Here is a 27,553-nt window from a genome sequence, read left to right on the forward strand (position 1 = left end):
TTAAACCCCAGAAAGTCAATTCTTACCATTAAGAATCTGATGGAATACTACAATAGGTCCTGGGAAAACAACAGCAAAAAAATACTAGCATTAGCAAGGATGTACTTAGAGGAATTAAAACTAACAGTCTTGCAGATACATTTAAAAGCATCAGACTTGCAGTTTTCCCCCCAATTTATATGTATCTGAAATTCCTGAGCAACTCACTGATATCCATCTGAAAGCAAAGCACAGGCCTTGTGCCTACAAATCCCCCCCAGAGATGTGACAGATGTGACACTGTCATCTGACACAACAGTTGCACCCCAAGTTCTATATTCTACTGTAGCTCAACTGCTTCAAGAGGTTTGTTCATTTTATCTCACTTTAAGAGTACTGCAGCCTCTGTTTTGTGAAGGAGAAGGGAAGACTAGAGAGTGATAGGGAGAGAAGTAGATATTTCCAGAAGATTTCAGTCACATTACTCCCTACTGACTCCATCAAGCCTGTGCTGGACCTTTCCATGCATCTTAATTTGCAAAACAAATTTCACCCCTGGACCTATTTGGGAAAACATATTAAATTGGCTCTGTAGAAGGCAGAGCTGAGAGTCAGAATCATTTACCCCAAGGCTTTTCAGCAGTCTCTGAATCATTTACCCAGCTCATAAACAGTGTTAGGGAAACAGCAACCAGAAGAACCCCCTAGAGGCTTTTTCCACTACCTGCACAGCCTGCAAGGCCTCTTACTCACAGGAACCCAAACCTGTCAGCCATACTTTGATTGTTGTGGTGCTGTCGAATGCAATACAGTGTCCCTGCTGCTGCACAGCCCACAAGAACCAGGACGAGGACGCTGATCATGCCAATGCTGCTCCTCTCTTCACCAACTGCAAACTGAAGATTCCCTGGAGAGGAGAAGAAAATAAAAGAGTCAAAGTGAATCCTACAGGTGTGCCAAAGCATCAGGCTGCCTCAGAAGCTTCAGCCAGGATGTAGTAAAGATCCAGGATGGAGAAGACATTCAGCCAGGTAACACATCCTTAATGAGAGGTTCAAAGGCAAAAGGAAATACATTTTGACCCTTTTTTTGAAGGCCTCATGCACAGTAATTTTAACACATAAATATGAAGGAAGGTTATTTTAATACTTGCCTAATTTGGAAGAGGAATAATAGAATCACCCAGCACACATTCAAAAACTACCAAAGAAAGCCTCAGACAAACAAAAAATCCAAATAACACAGCAAAAAACATAGCCATATCCCTACCAAGGATTCTCCTCAGAAAAAGGATAAATAGTGTTTACTTGTCTCAAGCAAAGATGTCCTGTTTGTCCTCAACCTAAGGAAGGCAACAGGGATCTCTACAGTGAAAGAAATTAGGATAGAAAAGTAACTGTGTGTAGCACATTTCCTCTTATCATTTACTACTTTACCATTTACCTGTCTGGGCAGGACTTTCTCAAAGCAAAGGACAAAGAAACACTGAAGAGACTTAACCTGGATTTCCCTCATCAGTGATGTCACTTGTTGAAGCTCTGATTTCCTCATCTGACACTTGAGGGTAGCACTCCAGAGGGCTGTGGAGCATTGAGGTGTCTGTCTCTGCTTTACAGCAAATTTTAGCAATGTCACTCCTCACTAATCTGAAGGAAGCTGGAAGACAAAAGAAGTTTCAATTACAAAAATCAGATGATTTATGAGATCTTAAATCAAGGGTTTAAAAGGTTAGAGAGGTTAATAGGTTAAAAAAGTAATTTTTGTAAATGACTTAATGACTTTTTACAAAAGAAACTAATTTTGTCAAGCTAGACTCATTAACCCCACTGTCTGGCCAAATATATAAAGGTTCTGTTTCATAACCAGAAATACATTTCCCACATGCCAGGACCCAAGCAGAACATACCTCCAGAATTTGGGATGCCACATGAGTATCCCAGTTGCATGTCCTTCTCCCAGAAGATGGCATAAACCTCATGAAGAAATGTATTTTTTTGCCAAAAGCACATAATGATGTGTGTTTCATTGGTCTGCAGCTGAATTATTTCATTTGAAAATTTAGTGTTTTGTGTTTCACCAATTATGTCACAGGTTTCAAAACTGGATAAATCACACACATTGCTCTCACAGTGGTAGACTGTGACATTTGTGTTGGGAGAGTCCTGCATCCCCCCAGCAGTGTTGTCACTGTGCATGGCAACATCTAAATAAGAAAACAAAGAAAAAATATTTTCTACCATTTTTTTCACAAAAGTCTTTGTATTAGACAATAGGATGAGCTTTGGGTGGACAAATCCAGTTGTGGCTTAGGAAATACTATCTGCCATTGGTCAATTTTTGTATGGAACTGGCCCAGTCTCCAAAACAATGTTGGCACAGAAATACAACATAATTCCCCACTGCTTCCACTGGAGTTTTAAGTAGGAAGCTGGCAGCCTGGAAAATGGCATGAGGTGTATGGTTTCAAGCTGAAAGAGGGGAGATTTAGATGAGAAATTAGGAAGAAATTCTTTCCTGTGAGGGTGATGAGACAGTGGCACAGGTTTCCCAGAGAAGCTGCAGCTGCCCTCTCCCTGGAAATGTTCAAAGCCAGGTTGGATGGGGCTTGGAGCAAACTGGTTTAGTGGGTGGCATCCCTGCCCATACAGGGAGGGGTTGGAACAAGATGGTCTTTAAAGTCCCTTCCAACCCAAACCATTCTATGATTCTAGGACTTTCTCTCATTCCAACCCCCCTCAGCACAATCCCATCAGGTATTATCTCCAGCACACATCCAGATCCCAGGACACAGGAATTTAACAGCTGAGTTGCCAGACTACATCCAGCTGGATGCAGGGTCCCACTGCCACTGCTTTGGTTCCGTGTTCCTGCAACAGTTTTACAGCCAAGGCAAAAAGCAGCAGCAGCCTGGCTGAAGTGCTGGAATGTGCTGGGGCTGGGTGCTGAGAGCTGACAAAGGGGCTGTGCTTATGCAGACTGAGTAAGGAATCACCTCACCTGAGGTCAGACACATCCCAACACGAGTGACTGCAGCAGCTCCAAATGAATCAACCTTCCCCTTCTTTATCTTGTTTCTGGTTTTGTGGTTTTAACTGGCCACAACTGAGCTTTCTGGTAACAATTCAGAAGTCTTTAGCTACTATCATGCAGTGAAAACCAATAAGATCAAAGAAGGATCAAACTCACTTGGACAGCAAGCTACAGTGGTCAGAAGCAGGAAACATAACCACACAAAGTGGGGAGAATCCATCAGGTTGCCCTGGGTGCTCATCTCCAGCAGTGCTTGATGCTCTCCTAGATCCTCCACCAACCCACAGCAGGCTCACCAGGCTCCTCCCTCAGTCATCTCCCTGTTTGGACATTAACTATGTGTTAGTATAACACTTAAATCAAAAAGAAAACAAGTTCCAGGACAAACCCATAACCACAAACCATCTATCCAAGATTGCTGGAAGGCAAAGAAACATTCAAGCTGTCCTGCTGTTACTCATTCTGTGACAGCTTTTGTAACTGCCAGGCTTGCATGCATCCATTTCCATCTCTGGGGCAATCATGGTAGCAGAAGGCTACCAGATCTTTCTGCAGGGCAAGGGATATTCCCCTGAGCTTGCTGGCCAGGAGGCTCCATGCCCACCCAGCTCCTCCAAGGCTGTCAGGACAGTGGCCACCCACACATCACTCAGCAGTACGTGCAGCAAACAAAGTCTTTACTTGCTGTCAGGTCCAAAGCACACAAAACATTAGAGGAGGAAGATGTTTTATGCAGAATGACTGTTTATTTGACTTAAGATTAAATATTAATTGTCAAACTCAACCTTGTTTTTATTTTTGACTAGCTGATGGAAAATGTCTGTTCAAATTACATGAAGAAAGACAATTGTGTATTTCTTTTCTAAAAAAATATTTTTGGTCAGAAAGTCATTGTCAAGCCTTATGATGAAACTGGCACGAATCTGTGAAATAGAATTCACTAAATACAAGTTTTGCAAGCCAAGAGACAAAAAATCTGGAAAAGTCCCACAAGTTTTCACACTCTTGAGTCTGTTTTGCTCCTAGGAGCTTTTCACTAAAAGCTTTCAGTAAAACTTCTTGATGTTCGTGACTACCTGAGAAGTGCCTTGAGGAAGTTTCCAAATTAAATATGCATTTGTTCCTAATTACACATGAATTATTCAATAGAAGTGAGTAATTATTTGTCTTTCACGATCTGTGTTGGCTTAGAGCTGCTGAGAGTTGCACATCAATTTCCTGGAATAGATAAGACAGGAGGAACACAACTGCAAAACAAGCCCTTTCCACCTTCTGACAGGTACAGGAGGCATCTTTGAGACTGTATGCAGAATTTCCTGTGGAAAAATTTCCTGCTGAAAGCCAAAAGCTTTCAACAACCCCCTGCAGGGTCCAAGCCCTGCTCCCCACACATCCACAGAGCTGTGATCCATCCACTTCACACCACCAAGAAACAAACTCTTCCATTTATGCACAGTGCTCCTCACCTATGCAATCTTGCAAGAATGTCATCTTGCCCCATCAAATATTAACACCCCTCAGAGCACCAGAAGAGCTCAGCATCTTTTGTCATCCCCCTTCCATACATTTAAAATTAGTTCTAGTCCTTTTGATTTTGGACTGTGGTTTTTTTTTTTTTTTTCAAAACCAGATCCATCTGCACCACTTCACACATTATTCACTTGGTCCTGTTCCTTACTTTGCAAAGCACCAGTTAACAACCCCTATCAACCCACCATGGGGGAGCAGAGCACCAAGGGACTGTCATCTTAAAATCATTTAATCACAGAATCATCTGGGTTGGAAAAGACCCTGAAGACCATCAAGTCCAGCTGTTAACCTGACACTGCCAAGTCCATGACCAAACCATGTCCCCAAGCACCATGTCTACACATCTGTTCAATACTTACAGAATATTATTCACCTTTGTTCACAAACACTGCATCTCCTGCCCCTCTGCCTTCTTTCAGCCATGTGACCTGAGGGTTTGCAGTTTTGGGAATCTTTGAGGATATGGATTTTAAGGTCAGGCAGAACTGTCTCGGTGGAGTAATGGGACAGACTTTCAGGTTAAAATTTATCTAGAACCTTAATTATCCCATGGAAACGACTCCCATTTCAGTTTGAAAAAAATTAAACTATAGAAGGAAGAATACAAATAAAATAGAAATAACCTCAGAAGAGACTACAGATTTTATATTCCACTCTAAGGTCTCTACTGGGAAAGGAGCAGAGTTCACATAAGAGCTAATTGTTATATTACTTTTAGTACCAGTTTCACTTTTTTGATCTGCTGAATACTGAACAAGCTTTCACAATTAAAAAAAGCAAAACACAACAAAACCACAGATAAAAGAGCTGTTACCAGAACGAGTGTAGAAGTGCAGTCTGTTTCCACAGTTCCAACAAGCCAGTAGAGTAAGTGACCAGCAAGACATCGCCATTTGAGCTGAGAAATATCCACAAAAATCCAAAGTACACAACTTCCCAGGAAGTGCTCTTAAAACATGTTCCCACAGTAACTATTATTTTATCTTCTGCCTGCAGTATATTATTCACAAGCAGAACAGTTTCACTGATTTAAGTTCTTACACACTGACACTTTGTGTGTTGTTTTGAACTTTGTTGCTGTTGCTTTGTTTTGAATTCTGAGTCACCAGGAGCCACAGGGTAAAAAATGCACAACCAGCACCAGCTTGGGCAACAGCTTGATAGGAAACAGCTACAAAGATTTCTACTGCAACCCTCCTGGTGAATTATCCTTTATTTGCAAATAGGACAGGATGGTAATTTTGAAAAAGGAGGTATTAGCAAAATATACTAAGGAGTTACAAGAAAAGGTTAATTGGATGTAGGAAAAATTATTTGGGAATTACATGAAGATGCAAATGCTCTAATAAAATTGTTCAGTAAGTTTTGTGGTCACTCACACATAGAAGTGCAGAATGTAATGAAGCTGTTGGGTTTTTCCAGTCACACAAGCAATGTGAAAGCAATACAAGCTGGCAGCCAGGACTGCAAAAAGCAGTGTTATTTATTTAGCAAGATCACACACACAAGTAATGCATCTTCTTTCATATGTAAAGAGTATTAACCACAATAATCATTTACCCTCTGCCCCAGACCCCTAAGTGCCTGTTTCCCTAAAGAGGAAACAACAATTTGTAAGAGACTGGCTGCAAGATAGGACCCCCTAGAGAAAAAGACATTGTGATTACCTCCGAAGTTGTGTCCAGTGATGCCTTTGTGCTCTTCCCTTCTCCATCCATCTGAGCAGCCTTTCCAGCTCTCAGTTCATAAACCTCCACCAGACCCCTGCTCAGGAAATGCAGTAGCCACTTGGAAACTGAAGGAAAAGCCACACAGCCAGCTTCTGCCTTCTAAAAAAGACAACTGGATTGATTTTCACTTTCAGTTCTTACGGGCATGCAGTGCAGCACTGGGACTGAGCAGTGCAAACAAGATAAACCCACAGCACTCTGCAGCTTGAGGAAAAAAATACAAATCACACCCCCTGGAGAACCTCCCAGGAGTCTGCAGGGGGGTCATAACTCTCTCTCTGTGTCTTGCAGCAGGGATGTGAAAGGACTGGATTTGACATCTGCTCCTGGGTCTGCTACTAACTGGCCAGAAAAGCCCCCAGCACCGGGGAGGCTGCTCCTTGGCAGGTGGCAGCATTGGAAGATTCCCTGCCAAAACCCTCCTGCTGCAGCAGCCTTTCTGTTTGCCTCAATTTGTGCCCATCCTACAACCTGGCAGGAGCAGTTTGGGACCAGACAGAGAGACCTCTTCAATGTGGCAAATCACTTACTGTCTCAAAAAAGCCATGGAAAGTCAAAGAAGTGGTGTGAGGTTCAGGGTTTGCAGCAAGAACAGGGCAGAAGGAGAGCTGTTTGGGAACTCAGAGCCAAAACCTACTTCTGGGCCAGTGTGGATGTTGAGATAAAAAGCTGCACAGTTCCCACCTCTCAGTAGATAAGAAAATTGTGGGGACCTCATCTCAGAACCAGGGAAGAGTCAGGAGACACACCAACCCCTGTTGCTCAGGGGTACCTGCAGGGAGATTTGTCAGAGGGTCTTGGTTCAACACCCACATGAACAGACCTGATCAAAAAGAGGAAATGTTTTATAGCCCATTTTAATAAAGAACAATCCTATCATCACTTCCACGTTCTTTCTAAGTCTGGACTGGAGACAAGTGCTTTCATTTCTGCACTTGTTTGGAAACATTTCCTGTTCAGCTTCTGAGAAAGTGACATTGATGGTGAGAAAGTGGCTGGAGCACAGCTCACTGCAAAGCCCTGGCAGGGCTGCTCTGCTCCCAGCAGGGCCAAGGATCTCAGTCCATGGCCAGAACACAGCTGATAGGAGAAAGGCTCCAGAATTTACCACGGGTGGATTTCAGGTGCATGGACTACTGGGGATGGTGAGGGCAGGAGGTGTCTCTGACACTCCCTGGCTGCAGCTGGCAGGTTGAGTTGCTAAGCTCACCTTGAGCTGACCCCATCACACATGGAACTGTTTTCCTCCACCTGAAACCACCTCAGTTCCTTACCAAAAATTAACTTTCCACTCCAGAAGAACAGGTCTGACAGGGCAACCTTGAGTTCAAAAAGGAAAGTAAATGCAAGCCTGTACACAGTGTTTACACTGAGTGCATGGTACTACATGTACTCTGCCAAGCCCATGATGGAGGAAACACATTAACACCCTGTTGACTCAACACCTCTGCTTGGGAGTGGGCAGAAATCAGCAACTGGTGTCTGAGATGTTGCTTTTGCCACATGCAGCATCTCCATTAGGAGACAACAGCCCTTTTGCCCCCATGAATCCATAGCAGCCCTCAGTCTCTGATCTATCATCTCTTGACCCCATTCCTAGGTTGCAAGTGGTCTGAAAGAACAGCCAGAAGAAGAGAAGGAGAAATACACTGCAGCTCCCTACTTCCAAACTCAACCCCCTTACATTTCAAGAAGAAGTTTGCAGCCATGTGCACTATTGAACTCCACTGCTCAGCTCAGGTGGGACCTTCAGAAAGCTGGGAGAGAAGTACATGTGCCCCTACAGCACTTCAGGGCTTTCTGCATCCTTTGGCTGCTCCAAGCAAGAGCAGCCCCTCAGCATCTCTCATCTGCAAGGCACTCAGGATGAGCACTTGAACACACCAGACAAGAGCCTAAAAAAAAAAAAAAAAAAATTAAAAAAAATAAGGGAAACATTAATGGCTATTTCCAAACTTCTCATCTTTGTCAAAAGGGCCACTGAGAAAAATAGGTGGTCCACACTGTTTCACAGCATGGTTCAATGTGTGACACAAATAGCACAAGGGAGGAAGTTACAGTCAAGGAACATAATAGCAAAGATGTGCAATGAGGGGTTTTGCACCTCTGGAGGATTGAATAGTTTGAGGAACTGCTACCAGGGCCAAACTCTACACTCAGATCCAGCCTGCCCCAATAGCAGCTGTGTTCAAGTTCCAGTGCAATCTATTCAGTGCAAAAACTACCAATATTCTGAGAATCTGACTCAAAATTTTAGTTTTCTTTTTGCCTTGATTCATTTTTCACAGAAAGATCAGTTTCCAAGCACAAAAATTTGGTAACTCCCAGCCACATCAGATTAGCCTCTTCCCAAGGGCCATGACACTGACTTCCCCTGGCCTTGTTTTCATGTGGTCTTGCATTTCCATTTTCAGTCTTTCCTGTGAGTAACACCCAATTCCTCAAACACCTGCCCTTCTAAGAACAGACAGAGAACTCGACTATCCAAGAACTGTTTTGAGATTATTTTATATTATATTTAGCAAGCCTACACCATATCCCTTGACTATAAACTAAGTATCTGATAAACAGGAAAAAAAATTATTTATGTATGCCTTCACTGAGGAATTTCTCCTTCCCTTACCTACCAGAAATATGCTTGAGGAATTTCTTTTTCTTTGTGGGCTGCAGAACTTTATTATCTTGCATTAGATGACAAGAGACCTGGAAATAAGATAAAAAATAAGAAATAAGAAATAATAACAATGCCATGTGCCTGCTAAACCATTTGTAAAACCTCCTGAATACCTGCAGCACCTGACCATCAGCCCACTCCTGCACATGCATTGCTGTCTTTTTAAGGCAAAATTTTCAATTTCCACAATTTTGTCCTCACAGCCAAACTAATTTGCAGGCAACCTTCCTGATGGGTGAAGGACAGGCAGTTGTATTCAGGTTTATTTATGTCATCACCATCAGGGTCCTCATTAGGCTGTATCAATAGCACAATAAACATAGAAACTCTGCTCCTAAATCAGGTGTCACTGACCTCCAACAAGAACTTGCTCTTATGGGTGAAGAATCTTCTACTTTGACCCACCCTGTGAATGATCTGTTAATCCAGAAATACCAAGCCAGAATATTAACATGAACTTTAGCCAGAATTATACCCAGGAACTCAACATGAGAAATGAGCCAGAAGACATGAGATGAAAATGATAGAGTATAATAAACTCAGAAAAACCTGGAGTTTTTCTTTGGCATATGCACGACTACGTTTTGGGCTTCTATTCCATTTTGCTTCAGAGAACTACTGTTTCTTTAATCTCTTCCTCCATGCTGTGAAAAACTGAGTAATGACAAAGCCCAGGGACTGTTCCCAAGTCCCAGCATTAACAGACATTGTTCCCATTATCTCATCAGTCTCAGGATGTTTTTCTACTGGTTTTGGTTTCCAAATCTTACAAAACCTCTACGTTCATGTCTGCAAGGAAATTCCCAGCTAACCTGGCGTGCTAAGAAAGCAGCACATGAAGTCATTTATGGCTGAAACATGAATTATCTTGTCTGGTTCCTCTCCATTGCCAGGCAATGCAGCAGCAGCCTGTGCAGTGCCAGCTCCATGCCACTCAAGCCCTGGCTGAACCTCAGTAGAGCAAGGCCTCCTCCCAGTCCACAGTCCATTCTTTTGCTCAAGACATTGTTGGGTTTTTTTGTCCTTTGCTCTTTTTTCATCATCTGACTCACAGACCAAAAGGTCCAGACAAGTTGTTTGCATTTGCAAATTGTGTTTAGAGAAGGAAGCAGTGTTCCCAGGAGGATTTTTGTGCTTGGCCTTCCCAGAGCACACAGGGACACACTGTGTCCTAATAATTAGTTGAATTTTTATAAAGTTATCTTGCTCAATCGTTGTATTCTGAACTGCACAGATAAGGTTTAATTCAGTGGATGTGTTGCTGTCTTTGCTTTATGACTGCCCCACAGCTGGGCGTGATGTGCAGAGCCAAAATAAAGTTGAACCTCAGCTAATGAACACAAGGAGGAATCCAGACACAAATGTACTGCTGCCACAAGCTACACATCTCAGAGGAACTGCTGACGTGGTGATGGCATACAAAAGAAGCTGAGAGAGAATTTTTTACTCTCTGGGAAAGCTGGACTCCTGCACTTTGGACCATAACTGAAAGCACTTCCAGCACCAGTCACCACCAGTCTGCAGGAGAAAGGGACTATTACTAAGGAGTGAGCAAATTATTTCAGTTCCCCAAAACAGAGGTTTGCACAGCACAAGACAGGATGAGGGCCACAGGAGAAAGCAGCTGCTAATGACCAGTCCCTCCATTTCAGTTTTATTTGGTTACTTTTTAAAAATCACCTCAGCTGGTATCCACGGGAGACTGGGTACCACCAACAGACCTGAGCAAGCAGTTGGTGCAGTCCTTTTGACAGCAGCACAAGAGGATTCCCTCACCTGCTCCCAGCTAAAAACTGGATGCAGATATTAAGATTTGTTTTTCCACAGAACCTTTCCCAAAAAAGGAAAGATCAGGGAAATAATTTCAGAGCAAAACACCACCCTCTGCTATGCTTAATGGATCCATAATCCACCCAGGAAGAAATACTGCTTTTTTTCCACCAGTCTGAAACTAAAAATGCAAAGTTACTCACTCAGTCCTTCTTCTGCTTGCAGAAGTAAATGGGCTTATAAAGAACTGGAGGGATGCATGGTGGCACCACGCCCTGCCTTCAGCTGATCAGGAAACAACCCCTTTACACTTCCTGAGAACAAATTTAAAGATGAGAGCCACAAACTGGAGCACTTATGGCTCCAAAGAATTAAAGCCCACAGGTTGGAAAGTACTTCACCAGACCATTTCCCAGGCCACCACTTCTCAAGTGGGTTATGTGTGAATACAACTACCCACACAACTATTTTCCAGTACTCAGGGAGCTACAACATGCTGCTGACATTGCTTCCTGAGGGCAACCCCTGCAAGAACAGGAAACTCATAATGCTTAGAGGACAATGTGGTCAAGACCTGCCACAGGTATGAAAACCAAGAAATGTCTATAAAGCAAGAGATAAGTATCATGGTATTCTTTTTCTGAAAGACTTCCATCATTACTGGGTTCAGGAAGAGAGAAGGAAAAAACACACCCCAAAAAATTCCAACTAAAACCAAGGAGCAAGCTTTGTCAGTTTCCAGAAAAACACACACTCCACCAGGAAAACTCCCTCCAGAGGAAGCTGACTGAGTTGTGGTTCTAGATGTGAAATGAAAATCCTGCCACAGGAGAGGTGCTGCCAGGGGAGAGCACTCTGCTCAAACCAGACCTGAGCTGAGGAGTGAATCTGTGGGGCAGTCTGCAGGCTGAGCTCAGCAGCACCAACACAGCTCACTGCCTGGTCCAGTTTCAAACCATACAAGTGGAAACAAAACAAACCCCATGATATGAAATAGTAAGAAAAGAGTTTTTGATGTGACCAGCTCACCAAAATCACAGAGGAGACGGTGACTTGCTGAATCTCCACCGCAGAGGAACATCCTCCTGAAGCTTTCATACTCACAGAGCCATTATTTCATCTAACTTTTCATCTGCTTTAAGTAACACAGTGATTCTTATCAGCTTTCTCTCTTCCTAAATAGTGGCTTCAAAGCTCAAACATCACAGCTTACAACTCAGTGTGTCTCCCCTGACAGGAAATAACATTTTTTTTTGAGAATCAATTAGCACCAAAAGGCATCATTAGCCCCCAGGTGGAGCAGACACTCCTTTCACAGGGCTCCAGCAGCTCTGCAGATGCTCTGTCTGCAGACCCTTGTCCCAAGCCAGAGAGCAGGAGTGTGACACTCACCAGACATGGGGACAGACAAGTCTAGTTTGCCCTGGTGACCAGGTAAGAATACATAAATGAGTGGAAAGGCAGAGATTACACCATATAAGAGAAGAACAGGGATTACATTTAGCTGTTACTGTTTCTTAAATTGTTTTTTTTAACTAGAGCAACATTAGATACATGTCTGTTTCCTGCAGAGCAAGATAATATGATTTATAAAAACAAATAAACATGAACTTTCCAGAAGAGGCTAGGGTGTCTCTACAAGGCCTGACATTCACAGAAAGAGCCTCTCAACTGATTGCTTTGGAGAAGGGCAATGAAAAGCTTGTTCTCCAGCATCCAGATCATGGCTCCAGAGAGGCTTTAAAGCAGGGCTGGGCAAGGTGTAAGAGCATTTAGAGATGAAACCACCTAGGACACAAGATGGTTTTTATTCCTTTTTCACAAATAAGCTTGCAAGGGATTAATTTATTTATCCTTTTATTTCAAAGTGGTCCGAATTGTGAAAAAGAGGATTGGGGTGAAATGGTTCTTGCACACAGGCATCTGGAAGAAAGCTCTTTCCTTATCTGTTGCAGTCCCTCTCCTGGCACAGGACCACATTACATTGAGAACTATGCAATTAGAAAGCACTTTGCCCAGTCTTTTGTTTCTATATTTAGTAACCCTGAAGTCACTACAACTTATTTAAAACAAAACAAAAGCAGTCAGAAGGAACATCATTATCATCCAAACTTCAAATGAGGAACCAATCCTAACAGAGCCAGAAACAATAGAAGATTCTTAGAAGCTCTGCAGTTTTCTCTCAGAAGCTCCCTGAGGAGCTCATACATTTTCACAGATAGATAGGCCAAATATTCAGGAGAAAAGAGATTTAAATACAACAAATACAACAGAATCACTAAGGCTGTTTGTTGAGGCTCCTACCCTGAACCGTGCATGGCCCAGCACAACCTTTACCTGGCACTTGTGCAGCTTGGGTGCTCTGCTGCATTCCCAGTGAATGAAAAAAACCCACAAACAGATACATGAGCTAATTTGAGGATTTTTTTTGACCAAGTTTCTCTTCAGTCACAAGCACCTGCTACAAAATCACCTGGAGGCTTTCCCCTTTGATCATCTTCATACCTCACAGTCTCACCACTGTCCCTGGAATCCATCTGTGCCCAATTCAGCACCCTCAGCTGCTGCCCGTGTGAGATATAATTGTGAATTTATTCTAATTAATGTTTGTTTATTTGAATGTTTAGCCTTTTTGATGTTTATTTGAATATTTAGCCTTTTTGATGTTTATATATCTATGTTTGGCAGTATGGGGAAACTGGTATAAGAAACATGCAACTGCGCCTGCGCGGAGGGATCGGCGAGGGGAACTTCCCGCCCTTTCCCCGGGTCTGTCAGAGGGAAAGGAACGGAGCCCCTGGCAGTAGGGAGTCTGTGCAGGAGAAACCCGTGAGGAGGCGAAACGAAGAGCTCCCGAATGTATAAATGTTTGCTGAGATCTGTGAAAAGGCGAGCCGCTGGCAGAGCGGAGACTGCCCGGCAGCCCAGCACTGTTTCGCTTATTGTCTTGTCGCTAAAATAATCAAATTAAATGACTTCAAAGGACATTGAGTTTCGGTCATTTATTACACCCCGACACTTCTGCCTTTCATTGCAGGACTGGAGTGGGATTTTTACATCATCTCGTGCAGCAGTTTGGCATTGATTAACAAAAAAAAAAAAAAAAAAAAAAAAAAAAAAAGCTGCTGTGCCAGCTCCAGCATCAGCCATCCATTTGGTAGCCATCCTGCTTCACCAGAGAGCAGCGCTGAGGCACTGAGGACAGAGCTAGGGCAGGGGGAGGCAGATCCTTTAATAGAAATGACAAGAGCCCTCCAAGGACGTGTCCTGCTGGCTGTGCCCCATTTCCAGGCAGAGGGGACACGCTGCACAGCCACCACCCCACTGCAGCCATTGCACCACACTGGTGGCCCTGGAGCCCCTTTCACAGCATCACAGGTTTGGAAAACACCTCTAAGATCATCACCATGTTCAATCCTCAACTTCCCCCACCCCAGTAAAACAAATAAAATACATTGATCTCTGTCTGTATTATCTGTATCACCATGCCCACGAGAGCGTGTCCTGAAGTGCCTCATCTACACAGTTTTTAAATACCTTCAGGAATGGTGACTCCACCACCTCCCTGGCCAGCCTGTTCCAAAGCCCAGCTACTCTCTCCTTAAAGAAATTGTTCCTACTATCGAGTTGCTGGGACCAAAGTGCAGGACCCAGCCCTTGGTCTTGTCAAACCTCCTAGTAGTGGCCAACCTATTGGGGGCCAACCCTCTTCCCCAGCCTCTCCAGGTCCCTCTGCAGAGCCTTCCTACCCCTCAGCAGATCAAAACTCCCACCCAACTTGGTGTTGTCTGCAAAATGCTTGTCCACATTTAACACAGCACACACACACACACACATGCTAGGTTTGGGGTTGTTTTTTCCCCCCACTATTGATCTGGGGCCTTAAGAGAGGAAAAAAATCCCCTTGGCCCAAGGCTGGTGGGGAGGAGTGGCACGGAGAGCCAGGCTGAGAGGGCAACGTGAGGCCCTGGTGGAGGAAGCTGGGCATGGGCTGGGGCTTCCTGGCTTCATATGAGGCCCCCAGGTTCTGTGGCTTATGAGGTCACCAGGTTCTGTGGCTTATGAGGTCACCAGGTTCTGTTTCTGGGCACGGCTCTCATAACGGGTGCAGGGCTGCTGGCAGGCCAGAACACCATTAGGTGCCGGAGAATGAGCATGGCCATGGCACACGAAGGCTGCAGTCAGGCTGCAGGCAGTGGTGAGGCAGGAGCTGCTGGAGGGGGGGCCATGACCCCCTCCCAGCTCCGCCAGGTTTTAGCAGGAGCCCCGGGGGCAGCACCTCCTGTTGGCACCAGGGGTTCCTGTGACGGGGAGGAGCTGCTGTGCCAATGTCCCAGCATGGTGGGGCTGCCCAGGCAGGGCCGGGTGACACCCCTGGCTGCCCCTTCCCTGCCACCGAGAGCTGTCCGGGAGCAGCGGGAAAGATCTGTCCCATCTCTGGTCCCTCTAGCAGACAGAGAGTGTCCCAAGTGTGGCACGACCAGGGAGGCTCCTCAGAGTTCCTGGGGAAGCTTGCCAGGAGCAGAGGAGCCAAGAGCTGAGCTGAGCACCTCCATCCAGCAGCTTCAGCAGGAGCCGAAGGCTTCTCAGCCCCAGGTGAGCAGTGCTGACCCTGCTGCCACCCCACCCAGGCATCTCGCCAGGGCTGGGGTCAGCACGAGGGCTCAGGGGAGTCCAGTCCTGCTGCAGATGCACTGCTCCCATTGCCACCACTCCCCACAGCAGCCACAGCTCCTACTGGCATCACAGCAGCACCAGGTGCCAGCAGGATCAGAGGCTTGCGTGGGCTGGGGGGGTGGTCAGAGGGTGGTGTGGGCTGGCAGGGAGCTCTGAGCCCACCACTCACTCTCACTCTCACTCTCACTCTCACTCCATGGCTGCTCTCTGACCAAAACCTGGGCAGGTTCTGGCCTCCATCCAGGCCCTGCAGCTGGCTCTGGACACCTGCAAGAGGAACTACAGCGAGCAGCTGGCCCACCTGCAGCAGAGGGAACGTGTGGTGGAGCAGGAGCAGCACCAGCGGCTCTTTCTGATGCGGCAGCTCCAGGCACTGGTGGGCAAGGTATGCCCACAGCTCACCACTCCTCCCAAACTAGCTGGGTCTCCAGAGCCAGCTCCTCCACAGCACGGCCACAGAGCAACCCGGGGGGCCCCACACCACCACGCTGGGTCCCCACGGGCCTGTGATGCACCTCTCCACAGAAGCAGAAGGATGAGGAGGCGCAGACAGAGGTCACCTACACGGCCCCTCAGAGCTGTTCCTGCAGCAGCTGCAGCTCCCTGGAGGAGCGGGACCGCCCGGAGATGCTCGGGCAGATCAGGGCAGGGGTGAGCAAGGAGGGGTCACCCCGGGCTGGGGGGAGCGGGGCTGGAGCCTGCAGGCAGTGCCCTGGGGCTCCAGGTCCTGGGGGCTCCAGTGGGGAGCCCTGGCCCTGCCAGAGCTGGATGGAGCCCGAGGGCAGCGAGCAGCAGAGAGGAGGCACATGGCACTGGGAGTGCACCTGTGGCTGGAGGATGAAGCGGGAAATCAGCCCAGGGAGAGGGCCAGACCCGCTGTGGGGACAGCAGCACTGACCCAGCTCTGCCACTGCTTCCTCTGCAGCTGGGGACACAGGAGCAGCAGAGCCAGGGACAGGGGCACAACGTGGCGTGGCTGCAGAAGGAGCTGAGAGCCAGCTGGGCCCGGGAGCAGCGGAGTCTGCAGCAGCTCTGCAGAGCCCGGGAGGCCATCCAGGAGCTGCAGCAAGAAGTGGCCTCCAACGGAAAGCACCTGGCAGAGCTGCTGAGGCAGGTGAGGGCAGGGACAGGGCAGCCCCAACCAAGATGCACCCCCCAGCCCCTTCAGCAAGTGCCACAGCACCAAAGTGCTGCAGAGCCCGGGGCAGCCCCAGCCTGCCCACAGCTTGGCCAAACACCCTTCCAACCCACAACTTTGCATGCAAGGCACAGGACACGGCCACCCTGCAGGCAGAGCTGGCCCAAGCCCGGCAAGAGAAAGCCAAGCTGGAGGAGGTGGTTGCAGCCTACCAGAAGGAGCAGCAACAGCTCCAATGGGAGCTGAGGAAGCTGCGGGGCTGCCAGAAGCAGACCATGGCAGTAAGTGTGCTCCAAGCCTTCCCCAGGGCACCGGAGCTCTGTGCTCTGCCTCACTGCCTCCTCGTGCTGCCCGCAGGCCCAAGCTCTCCAGGAGAGGCTGCAGGAGCTCAGCAGCCAAGCCCGGCATTGGCAGGAGGAACACCACAACATCAAGAAAGCTCTGTCAGAGAAAGAAGAGGAGTTGGTGGCCTGCAAGGTAGAGCTGGCTTTCCTGCAGGAAAAGCTCAGCAAGACCACAGAGCAGCTGAGCAGCCAAGCCCACCATTGCCAGGAGAGACACCAGAACATCCAGCAAGCTCTCTCTGAGAAAGAAGAGGAGCTGGTTGTCTGCAAGGTGGAGCTGGCTTTCCTGCAGGAAAAGCTCAGCAAGGCCAGGGAACAGCTGAGCAGCCAAGCCCACCATTGCCAGGAGAGACACCAGAACATCCAGCAAGCTCTCTCTGAGAAAGAAGAGGAGCTGGTGGTCTGCAAGGTGGAGCTGGCTTTCCTGCAAGAAAAGCTCAGGAAGACCACAGAGCAGCTGAGCAGCCAAGCCCACCATTGCCAGAAGGAACACCACAACATCCAGCAAGCTCTGGCAGAGAAAGAAGAGGAGCTGGTGGTCTGCAAGGTGGAGCTGGCTTTCCTTCAGGAAAAGCTCAACGAGGCCACGGAGCAGCTGCGGGACAGAAAGAGGCAGCACCACGGGGCTGCAGGCTGGGCCCTGAGCTCCGAGGAATGAGGGGTCCTGGCCAGAAGAGTGCTGCAAATTCCCTGGCACTCACTGACCCTGAAGAAGAACAAAAAGCTGTCCAGAACTTCAGGATTTTGCTCTCTAGCCCATGTTGTGTCCTGGTGCCCAGGTGCCTCCCCTGGGAATGCGTAGATAAGGTTTTATGATTGTAGATATATAGATAGATAACCAGTAGATATTGGGATAAGTCTTGTGAGCCACACAATAAAGGATTCTGGTTTTGTTATGAATTATATATAATGTTTCTTATGAGCTGTATCTATTGTTTGCAAGGTACATTCCTTTGTAATTTTACTAAAGATAGGAGCAGTAAAAATGTTATGTTTATATTTTATAAAATGGACCGCAAAATGTACCCGGGAAAAATGGGGTGCTGGGTGACTAGGAATGTGTAGCTGCTTCTCAAGAAGCCCATCTATGGGTTGATGAAGAAGAACCCAGACCCTGAGCAGCAACGCGCACATGGGCAGAACCGCAGGCGGCACCGGATACGAGGGACGAGAAAACAAAAGGAGCCGAAGCCGCGGCGCCATCTTGGTCGAGCAAAAGACTCCCGAGCGCCCAGTGCTGTTTTTGCTTGTTGTCGCTTGCTAATAAATTCTAATTGGTTTTAATTGGCGTGTCCTGGTCAATTTTTAGGACCCAATTTAGAACAAATTTGGTGCCGTGTCTTGGATAAAGGCTACTCGGTGCAGACCCTTCACGGGGCGGGGGTGCCCCCGCTGAAAAAGCAGCCCCTGTGCTGGGATACTCATCGAGACCTTTACCCGACGAACCCCTAAATTTCGGCAGCAAGCAAAGGAAGGGCCTGCAAAACCCTGTAATTTTTGTGCACGAAGACCCGAACAAAGACGCAGGGACGCGTGAGTGTAGGACAGGGATCCGTTCGGTTGGGGTTGGGAATCCTGAGGTGTGCAGTGTGAGACGTCCAAGTGAGGACGAAGTGAGCGCGGGGCCCTCACTAGTGCAGCTCCCACACCCCGCGAGGGGCTGGGTCACGAACAGGACGAAGCGTGAGTGTGTGTGAGTGAAGGCACCCCAGAAGATGGGACAGAAGAAAAGCAAGCCTTCTGATCCCATGGGTGGGGAACCACGAGTTAGGCTTCCCCGGATACCCCCGGATAGTCCGCTGGGGTTAATGATTAGAAATTGGAATAATTACCCTTCTAGGCAGGGTAGAAGCCAAATTAAACTGATACATTATTGCATGGAAGTATGGGGAGGAAAACAAATCAGGAATATTGTTTACTGTAGAAGAGCAGGAATGATCAGGAGGGCAGGAATGAGGATTTGGGATGAGCAACATCAGCAGGGTCCTGCAGCAGATATTAAGTGGCCCCTTGAAAAGCCACACTGGAATAACCAGGATCCAGTACATAGGGGACATATGCAGGATTTGAGAGCTGGATTATTCAAGGTATCAGGGAATCAGTTCCACGGGGGCAACATATTATTAAAGCACCTAAAGAACATCAAAAGTGGTTAGAAAGGTTAAGAAAAAACTTACAGCTGTACTCAGGGCTGGACCCGAGTGCTCCAGTAGGAGGAGCTTTGTTAAAAACTCAGTTTGTGGCTAAATCTTGGGTGGACATTAGGAAAAAGCTGGAGAAATTAGAAGATTGGCAGGATAGGGGACTGGATGAATTGTTGAGAGAGGCCCAGAAGGTGCATGTGCGGAGAGATGAGGAGACAGAGAGGAGAACAGTGGAAATGATGGTTGCTGCTGTCTGAGAGAGTCAGAGAGCAGCAGGCCAGAGGCTAATGGGTCAGGAACTGGCTGAGCGTAAAGGACAGTATCAGAGGCCTGGTAAAATTTCAGGGCCACTTGAAAGGACTAAGAATGTAGTAGTTTGCTATTATTGCAAAAAGAGGGGTCATATGAAGAGAGATTGTAGACAAAGGAAGAGGGATGACAGACCGTTTGAGGAATATTAGGGGCTTCACTTGCTGGGGACCAGAGAAACAAATGAGCCCTTTGATAAAAAATAAAAGTTGATTCCTAGTGACAGGAGGGAGAATTTTTAGTGGACTTGGGGGAGGATGGTAGACAGCTTGTGAATTGTGAGCGGTCTTGGGAGTTTTGCCATTGTTGGGGAACAGAATTGGCATTGTTTGTACTGGCTTAAAGTATGCATATGATGTAGTACATATTTTTGAAACATTCTGGGAAAAAAGAGGCCTGATTAATTCACAAGGAAAGGGACTTACACACAGGTATTGCGAGCCCTGCGAGAACCAGCAGGAATAGCAGTAGTACATGTAAAAGGTCACTAGAGGGGGCTGGGTTCTATAGTCAGGGATAATAACATAGCTGATCAGGAAGCTAAAAGGACAGCCCTAACGACCATTTAGGTGACTGATAGCCAATGCAACGAATTGGATACAAGTAATCAAAAGTTGTTAACCAGAAGATAAAATGTATTCTTTTTTTTTTATTTTATTTAAAAATTCAACCTTATTTGTTAGAATTAATGAGCAGGCAGGAACAACTGCGAGCTAAAGGGCTTAAGTATTGCAAAGACCACCATTGGATTCAGTGATACATAGAAGAAAGTCTGGAGATAAAGTATTAATCAAATCCTGGAAGGAGTCCTCTTTGACTCCTCGCTGGGAAGTTTTTTTATTTTTTGTTTACTACAGAGACAGCCATCCCTGCTGCCAAATGAAGATGGACACATGCCAGCCGTGTCAGGGAACCAGTTAAAGTGAAGGAGTGGAGGACCATGCCAGTAGCAGATCTTAGGAAAATGAAAGTCATAAAAAAACTGATGTGAGATAGTTGATGGAACCTCTAGGCAAAGGGAAATAAAGAGTAAACACCATATTATAAGAATACTTAGGCCTATATTAAAAGACTTAGTAGAAACTGTAAATAATAATAAAGTGTTATTATTATCTGGAGAAATCATTGCAACCCTATGAAAAGTTTGTTGGATTATAACCATTTAAGTAGGAATTGTTTACAGGTTGTGAGTGTGGAGATATAACTTGTAATTGTTGGGTGAAAACTTACTATGGGAGTTGTAAATCCCTTTATTGAAATATAACAAGGATTGAAAAAGAGCTACTACTCATAACCCCTCTATAAGATATGTATTGAAAATGATAATGAGGTATTAATTGGCTATAATAATTGGGCACGAATAGTACAAAAACAGTGGACAGATAACAACGGAACCCCAATAGGACAATGGGATATTGTGGGATGGTTGGTACTGGAAAATAAAGAAAATTTTGAATTGGCCTGTTTGTGGTATATGCCACCGTAGACTTGGCATAAAGAGGCCAGAGGTAGTAGGTAAGTGTTGTCTTGCAGAAGCCCCCTTTGAGGAACAGAGCTATTAAGTTTGGAACTGTGACTGGAAACAAGGAATTGAGGCATTATCTTTGCAATTAAATTCACAGGGAATTCCTGAGCCCCCACATTCCCCTGAAGAATACCATCTGCTGCCAAGAGGAAGTCAATACTCGAGGCGTTCTAAGCACAAGAGCGGCCGGCGGAGAGGCAGAGAGGTAGAGAGTGGGGAGACACGAGATGGGGATCAAAATTCCTCTGATGGTGGTAGTCACCCCAGTTATAAGGGGGGAAGGAAATGAGTACCACCAGCCCTATAAATGGTCTTTAATACAGCCTGAAAGTAAAAAGGTGATCCAAGAAATAATAACTCCTGGGGAACCAAAATTTGAGACCAAATTGGGTCACTTAGCACCTGTGTTTCCCCCTATGGATCACGGGGGCTCTTATCTCTGTCCTGCTTCAAATCCTGGGTGTCCTTATTGTAATTATCCAGGTCAATATTATTGTGCCTGTTGGGGCTGTGAAACAATAGCCTCACATTGGAGCCCTGGAGCTGGAGCTGATAAATTTCTCGAGGCGCAACGAGGGCCTAAAGGGTGTGCAGATAGATGGAAAATGATATTTGCAGATGTTAGAAAAAGACTAATGACAAGTGACTGTACAACTATCACTTTATTGTTAAACACCCAGCAGATACAGGATGGTTAACAGGTAGAACTTATGGAGTAAGATACTGGGAATCTGGAACCGACAGAGGAGGATTAATTATGATAAAGAAGGAACCAGTTCCCACTGTAAAGGAAGTAATAGAACCAAATCAGGTCTTGACCAAAGAATTTGAAGATAATTTAGAGAAAGATTCAGAAACGGTGACAGGTAATACCAGTAGCGAAATGCTGGTCAGTTCTTCTCCTGTGAAAATAAACACTGTCTCAGTTCCCAAAGAAAAAAATGGTAATGATAATCATCTCTGGAAAATTTAAAAGCCAGTTATCAGATTTTGAACGGAACCAATCCAGATTTGACTGAGCATTGCTGGCTGTGTTTTAGTATAAACCCACCTTTTAAGGAAGCCATAGGAGTTATGGGAAAGCCTAAGTATGTTAATAATTCACCGCAGTGTAAATGGGGAAAGGAAACACAGGGGATTGCTCTGACTCGAGTAACAGATAAAGGCAGATGCATAGGGACAGTGCCAGAGACAAAAAGACACTTATGTAATACTACAGTGTCGGTTAATAGGAAGAATAAAACAGCTGAGTGGCTGGTAGCTGCCAACAATACTAAGTGGATATGTTCTAAAACAGGAATTACCCCATGTATTTCTTCAAAAGTGTTTCATAAATCCAGAGAATATTGTGTCTACAGGTAATAATAGTACCTAAAATATTGTACCATCCTGAAAATTACATATATAATCAACAAATCACACCAGAACATCATTTAGTAAAACAGGAACCTATTACAGCACTGGCACTTGAAATTCTGATAATTGTAGGGGGAACTGGTGTAGGTACAGGAGTGGCTTCTTTGGTAAAACAAAATCAAGACTTTACTGCATTAAGGACAGCAGTAGATGAGGACTTAGTACGGATAGAGCAATCTATAAGTGCACTCGAGACATCTTTAATATTCTTATCTGAGGTGGTGTTACAAAACCGACCTGGGCTGGATTTATTATTTTTACAGCAAGGAGGGCTCTGTGCGGCCTTGCTGTGTGTATGCTGATCATACTGGGATAGTGAGAGATATTATGACCAAAGTAAGAGAGGGGCTAGAAAAGGGAAAAAGAGAATGAGAAATACAACAAAACTGGTATGAATCTTGGTTCCAGCAGTTCCCTTGGCTTACAACATTATTGTCCACTATAGCAGGGCCGTTCATACTATTTGTTTTTGGACTAAACTTTGGGCCTTGTATTTTTAATAAAGTAATTGCAATAATTAAAAATCGCTTAGAAGCAGCTCCTTTAATGTTTATACATACTAAAAATGAACAAGTCTTATCAAATGAGTCTGAAGCAGCAGGGATTTTTGCACTAAGCCACCAAGAATTACAGGGGTTTAATGAACAAAAGCTCTGAAAAGGGGGGATTGTTATGAATTTATATAATGTTTGTTCATTTAAACCTTAAGCAGGGTATATTTCTGAAAAGGGAAATTGTTATGAATTATATAATGTTTGTTATGAGTTGTATATATTGTTTGCAAGGTATATTCCTTTGTAATTTTACTAAAGATAGGAGCAGTAAAAATGTTATGTTTATATTGTATGAAATGGACCACAAAATGTACCCGGGAAAAAAGGGGTGCTAGGTGACTAGGAATGTGTAGCTGCTTCTCAAGAAGCCCATCTATATTATTTTTCTATTATTATTTTTCACAGCATCACAGCTTTGGAAAACACCTCTGAGATCATCACCATGTTCAATCCTCAACTTCCCCCACCCCAGTAAAACAAATAAAATACATAGATCTCTATCTGTATTATCTGTATCACCATGCCCACGAGAGCGTGTCCTGAAGTGCCTCATCTACACAGTTTTTAAATACCTTCAGGAATGGTGACTCCACCACCTCCCTGGCCAGCCTGTTCCAAAGCCCAGCTACTCTCTCCTTAAAGAAATTGTTCCTACTATCGAGTTGCTGGGACCAAAGTGCAGGACCCAGCCCTTGGTCTTGTCAAACCTCCTAGTAGTGGCCAACCTATTGGGGGCCAACCCTCTTCCCCAGCCTCTCCAGGTCCCTCTGCAGAGCCTTCCTACCCCTCAGCAGATCAAAACTCCCACCCAACTTGGTGTTGTCTGCAAAATGCTTTTCCACATTTAACACAGCACACACACACACACGCTAGGTTTGGGGTTGTTTTTTCCCCCCACTATTGATCTGGGGCCTGAAGAGAGGAAAAAATCCCCTTGGCCCAAGGCTGGTGGGGAGGAGTGGCACGGAGAGCCAGGCTGAGAGGGCAGCGTGAGGCCCTGGTGGAGGAAGCTGGGCATGGGCTGGGGCTTCCTGGCTTCCTATGAGGCCCCCAGGTTCTGTGGCTTATGAGGTCACCAGGTTCTGTGGCTTATGAGGTCACCAGGTTCTGTTTCTGGGCACGGCTCTCATAACGGGTGCAGGGCTGCTGGCAGGCCAGAACACCATTAGGTGCCAGGGAATGAGCATGGCCATGGCACACGAAGGCTGCAGTCAGGCTGCAGGCAGTGGTGAGGCAGGAGCTGCTGGAGGGGGGGCCATGACCCCCTCCCAGCTCCGCCAGGTTTTAGCAGGAGTCCCAGGGGCAGCACCTCCTGTTGGCACCAGGGGTTCCTGTGACGGGGAGGAGCTGCTGTGCCAATGTCCCAGCATGGTGGGGCTGCCCAGGCAGGGCCGGGTGACACCCCTGGCTGCCCCTTCCCTGCCACCGAGAGCTGTCCGGGAGCAGCGGGAAAGATCTGTCCCATCTCTGGTCCCTCTAGCAGACAGAGAGTGTCCCAAGTGTGGCACGACCAGGGAGGCTCCTCAGAGTTCCTGGGGAAGCTTGCCAGGAGCAGAGGAGCCAAGAGCTGAGCTGAGCACCTCCATCCAGCAGCTTCAGCAGGAGCCGAAGGCTTCTCAGCCCCAGGTGAGCAGTGCTGACCCTGCTGCCACCCCACCCAGGCATCTCGCCAGGGCTGGGGTCAGCACGAGGGCTCAGGGGAGTCCAGTCCTGCTGCAGATGCACTGCTCCCATTGCCACCACTCCCCACATCAGCCACAGCTCCTACTGGCATCACTGCAGCACCAGGTGCCAGCAGGATCAGAGGCTTGCGTGGGCTGGGGGGGTGGTCAGAGGGTGGTGTGGGCTGGCAGGGAGCTCTGAGCCCACCACTCACTCTCACTCTCACTCTCACTCTCACTCTCACTCTCACTCTCACTCTCACTCCATGGCTGCTCTCTGACCAAAACCTGGGCAGGTTCTGGCCTCCATCCAGGCCCTGCAGCTGGCTCTGGACACCTGCAAGAGGAACTACAGCGAGCAGCTGGCCCACCTGCAGCAGAGGGAACGTGTGGTGGAGCAGGAGCAGCACCAGCGGCTCTTTCTGATGCAGCAGCTCCAGGCACTGGTGGGCAAGGTATGCCCACAGCTCACCACTCCTCCCAAACTAGCTGGGTCTCCAGAGCCAGCTCCTCCACAGCACGGCCACAGAGCAACCCGGGGGGCCCCACACCACCACGCTGGGTCCCCACGGGCCTGTGATGCACCTCTCCACAGAAGCAGAAGGATGAGGAGGCGCAGACAGAGGTCACCTACACGGCCCCTCAGAGCTGTTCCTGCAGCAGCTGCAGCTCCCTGGAGGAGCGGGACCGCCCGGAGATGCTCGAGCAGATCAGGGCAGGGGTGAGCAAGGAGGGGTCACCCCGGGCTGGGGGGAGCGGGGCTGGAGCCTGCAGGCAGTGCCCTGGGGCTCCAGGTCCTGGGGGCTCCAGTGGGGAGCCCTGGCCCTGCCAGAGCTGGATGGAGCCCGAGGGCAGCGAGCAGCAGAGAGGAGGCACATGGCACCGGGAGTGCAGCTGTGGCTGGAGGATGAAGCGGGAAATCAGCCCAGGGAGAGGGCCAGACCCGCTGTGGGGACAGCAGCACTGACCCAGCTCTGCCACTGCTTCCTCTGCAGCTGGGGACACAGGAGCAGCAGAGCCAGGGACAGGGGCACAACCTGGCGTGGCTGCAGAAGGAGCTGAGAGCCAGCTGGGCCCGGGAGCAGCGGAGTCTGCAGCAGCTCTGCAGAGCCCGGGAGGCCATCCAGGAGCTGCAGCAAGAAGTGGCCTCCAACGGAAAGCACCTGGCAGAGCTGCTGAGGCAGGTGAGGGCAGGGACAGGGCAGCCCCAACCAAGATGCACCCCCCAGCCCCTTCAGCAAGTGCCACAGCACCAAAGTGCTGCAGAGCCCGGGGCAGCCCCAGCCTGCCCACAGCTTGGCCAAACACCCTTCCAACCCACAACTTTGCATGCAAGGCACAGGACACGGCCACCCTGCAGGCAGAGCTGGCCCAAGCCCGGCAAGAGAAAGCCAAGCTGGAGGAGGTGGTTGCAGCCTACCAGAAGGAGCAGCAACAGCTCCACTGGGAGCTGAGGAAGCTGCGGGGCTGCCAGAAGCAGACCATGGCAGTAAGTGTGCTCCAAGCCTTCCCCAGGGCACCGGGGCTCTGTGCTCTGCCTCACTGCCTCCTCGTGCTGCCCGCAGGCCCAAGCTCTCCAGGAGAGGCTGCAGGAGCTGAGCAGCCAAGCCCGGCATTGGCAGGAGGAGCACCACAACATCAAGAAAGCTCTGTCAGAGAAAGAAGAGGAGTTGGTGGCCTGCAAGGTAGAGCTGGCTTTCCTGCAGGAAAAGCTCAGGAAGACCACAGAGCAGCTGAGCAGCCAAGCCCACCATTGCCAGAAGGAACACCAGAACATCCAGCAAGCTCTGGCAGAGAAAGAAGAGGAGCTGGTGGTCTGCAAGGTGGAGCTGGCTTTCCTGCAGGAAAAGCTCAGCAAGACCACAGAGCAGCTGAGCAGCCAAGCCCACCATTGCCAGAAGGAACACCACAACATCCAGCAAGCTCTGGCAGAAAAAGAAGAGGAGCTGGTGGTCTGCAAGGTGGAGCTGGCTTTCCTGCAGGAAAAGCTCAACGAGGCCACAGAGCAGCTGCGGGACAGAAAGAGGCAGCACCACGGGGCTGCAGGCTGGGCCCTGAGCTCCGAGGAGTGAAGGGTTCTGGCCCACAGCCCAGGTGGATTTGGAAGTGACAGCTCTGGAGGGTTTTCAGGTAGGTCTCTGAATTCTAAATACCAGAGTTTGACAACAACCCCAGCAACTCTTAGAATTCAAATTAGGAATGAGGTTCAGCCTGTTAGAGTGCCCTGTCACCCTCACAGTGAAAGAGCCTTTCCTTATGTTTACACTGAACCTCCTCTGCTCCAGCTTGCACCCATGACCCCTTGTCCTCCCACTGGACATCACTGAGGATAGTCAGGAGGCTCCATCCTCCTGACACTCAGCTTTTAGGTCCTTATTAAATTGTGTGAACACCCAGGCAATTACATTTTGGACTGAAGGTGCTGTACCCCTAGCCTGTCAGTGTTTCAAAGGCATTTGGACAATGGTCTTTAATAAAAAGGCTTGAACTTTCAGAGCTGAATTGTAGAACAGCAGAGGAGCAGCTGCGTGGGACAGAAGAGTGCTGCAAATTCCCTGGCACTCACTGACCCTGAAGAAGAACAAAAAGCTGTACAGAACTTCAGGATTTTGCTCTCTGGCCCATGTTGTGTCCTGGTACCCAGGTGCCTCCCCTGGGAATGCATAGATAAGGTTTTATGATTGTAGATATATAGTTAGATAACCAGTAGATAGCGGGATAAGTCTTGTGAGCCACACAATAAAGGATTTTGGTTTTGTTATGAATTATATATAATGTTTGTTATGAGTTGTATCTATTGTTTGCAAGGTATATTCCTTTGTAATTTTACTAAAGATAGGAGCAGTAAAAATGTTATGTTTATATTTTATAAAATGGACCGCAAAATGTACCCGGGAAAAATGGGGTGCTAGGTGACTAGGAATGTGTAGCCGCTTCTCAAGAAGCCCATCTATGGGGTGATGAAGAAGAACCCAGACCCTGAGCAGCAACGCGCACATGGGCAGAACCGCAGGCGGCACTGGATACGAGGGACTCGAAAACGAAAGGAGCCGAAGCCGCGGCGCCATCTTG

General features: G+C 47.5%; 2 protein-coding genes and 1 long non-coding RNA gene across 14 annotated transcripts in view; 2 read left to right on the forward strand and 1 right to left on the reverse strand.

The window, feature by feature from the left end:
• LOC139805752 (uncharacterized) overlaps positions 1-27,553 on the reverse strand; it is a 335,505-nt gene that overhangs the window by 3,364 nt on the left and 304,588 nt on the right. For 3 of the 12 annotated variants that reach the window (XM_071764506.1, XM_071764510.1, XM_071764514.1), the window contains exons 2-6: positions 3,166-3,329; positions 1,886-2,182; positions 1,480-1,635; positions 758-886; positions 27-59 (exon numbers count right to left, since the gene is read on the reverse strand). In XM_071764506.1, the coding sequence (XP_071620607.1) occupies positions 27-59; positions 758-886; positions 1,480-1,635; positions 1,886-2,182; positions 3,166-3,250 (700 nt within the window). In that variant the 5' untranslated portion in view covers positions 3,251-3,329. The other 9 variants (XM_071764516.1, XM_071764509.1, XM_071764512.1 and 6 more) reach the window with 9 other exon arrangements.
• LOC139805638 (uncharacterized) lies at positions 18,075-20,448 on the forward strand. Its single transcript, XR_011729931.1, has 2 exons — positions 18,075-18,405; positions 20,183-20,448. It is a non-coding gene; the product is annotated as an uncharacterized lncRNA (long non-coding RNA).
• LOC139805800 (polyamine-modulated factor 1-binding protein 1-like) lies at positions 24,078-27,256 on the forward strand. Its single transcript, XM_071764637.1, has 7 exons — positions 24,078-24,446; positions 24,778-24,936; positions 25,077-25,202; positions 25,477-25,665; positions 25,818-25,970; positions 26,047-26,611; positions 26,979-27,256. Exons 1-6 carry the CDS (start codon positions 24,078-24,080, stop codon positions 26,551-26,553), a joined length of 1,503 nt encoding a protein of 500 aa, XP_071620738.1. The 3' UTR covers positions 26,554-26,611; positions 26,979-27,256.

The sequence above is a fragment of the Heliangelus exortis genome, chromosome 20 (genome assembly GCF_036169615.1).
Source record: "Heliangelus exortis chromosome 20, bHelExo1.hap1, whole genome shotgun sequence".
Taxonomy (NCBI): Eukaryota; Metazoa; Chordata; class Aves; order Apodiformes; family Trochilidae; genus Heliangelus; species Heliangelus exortis.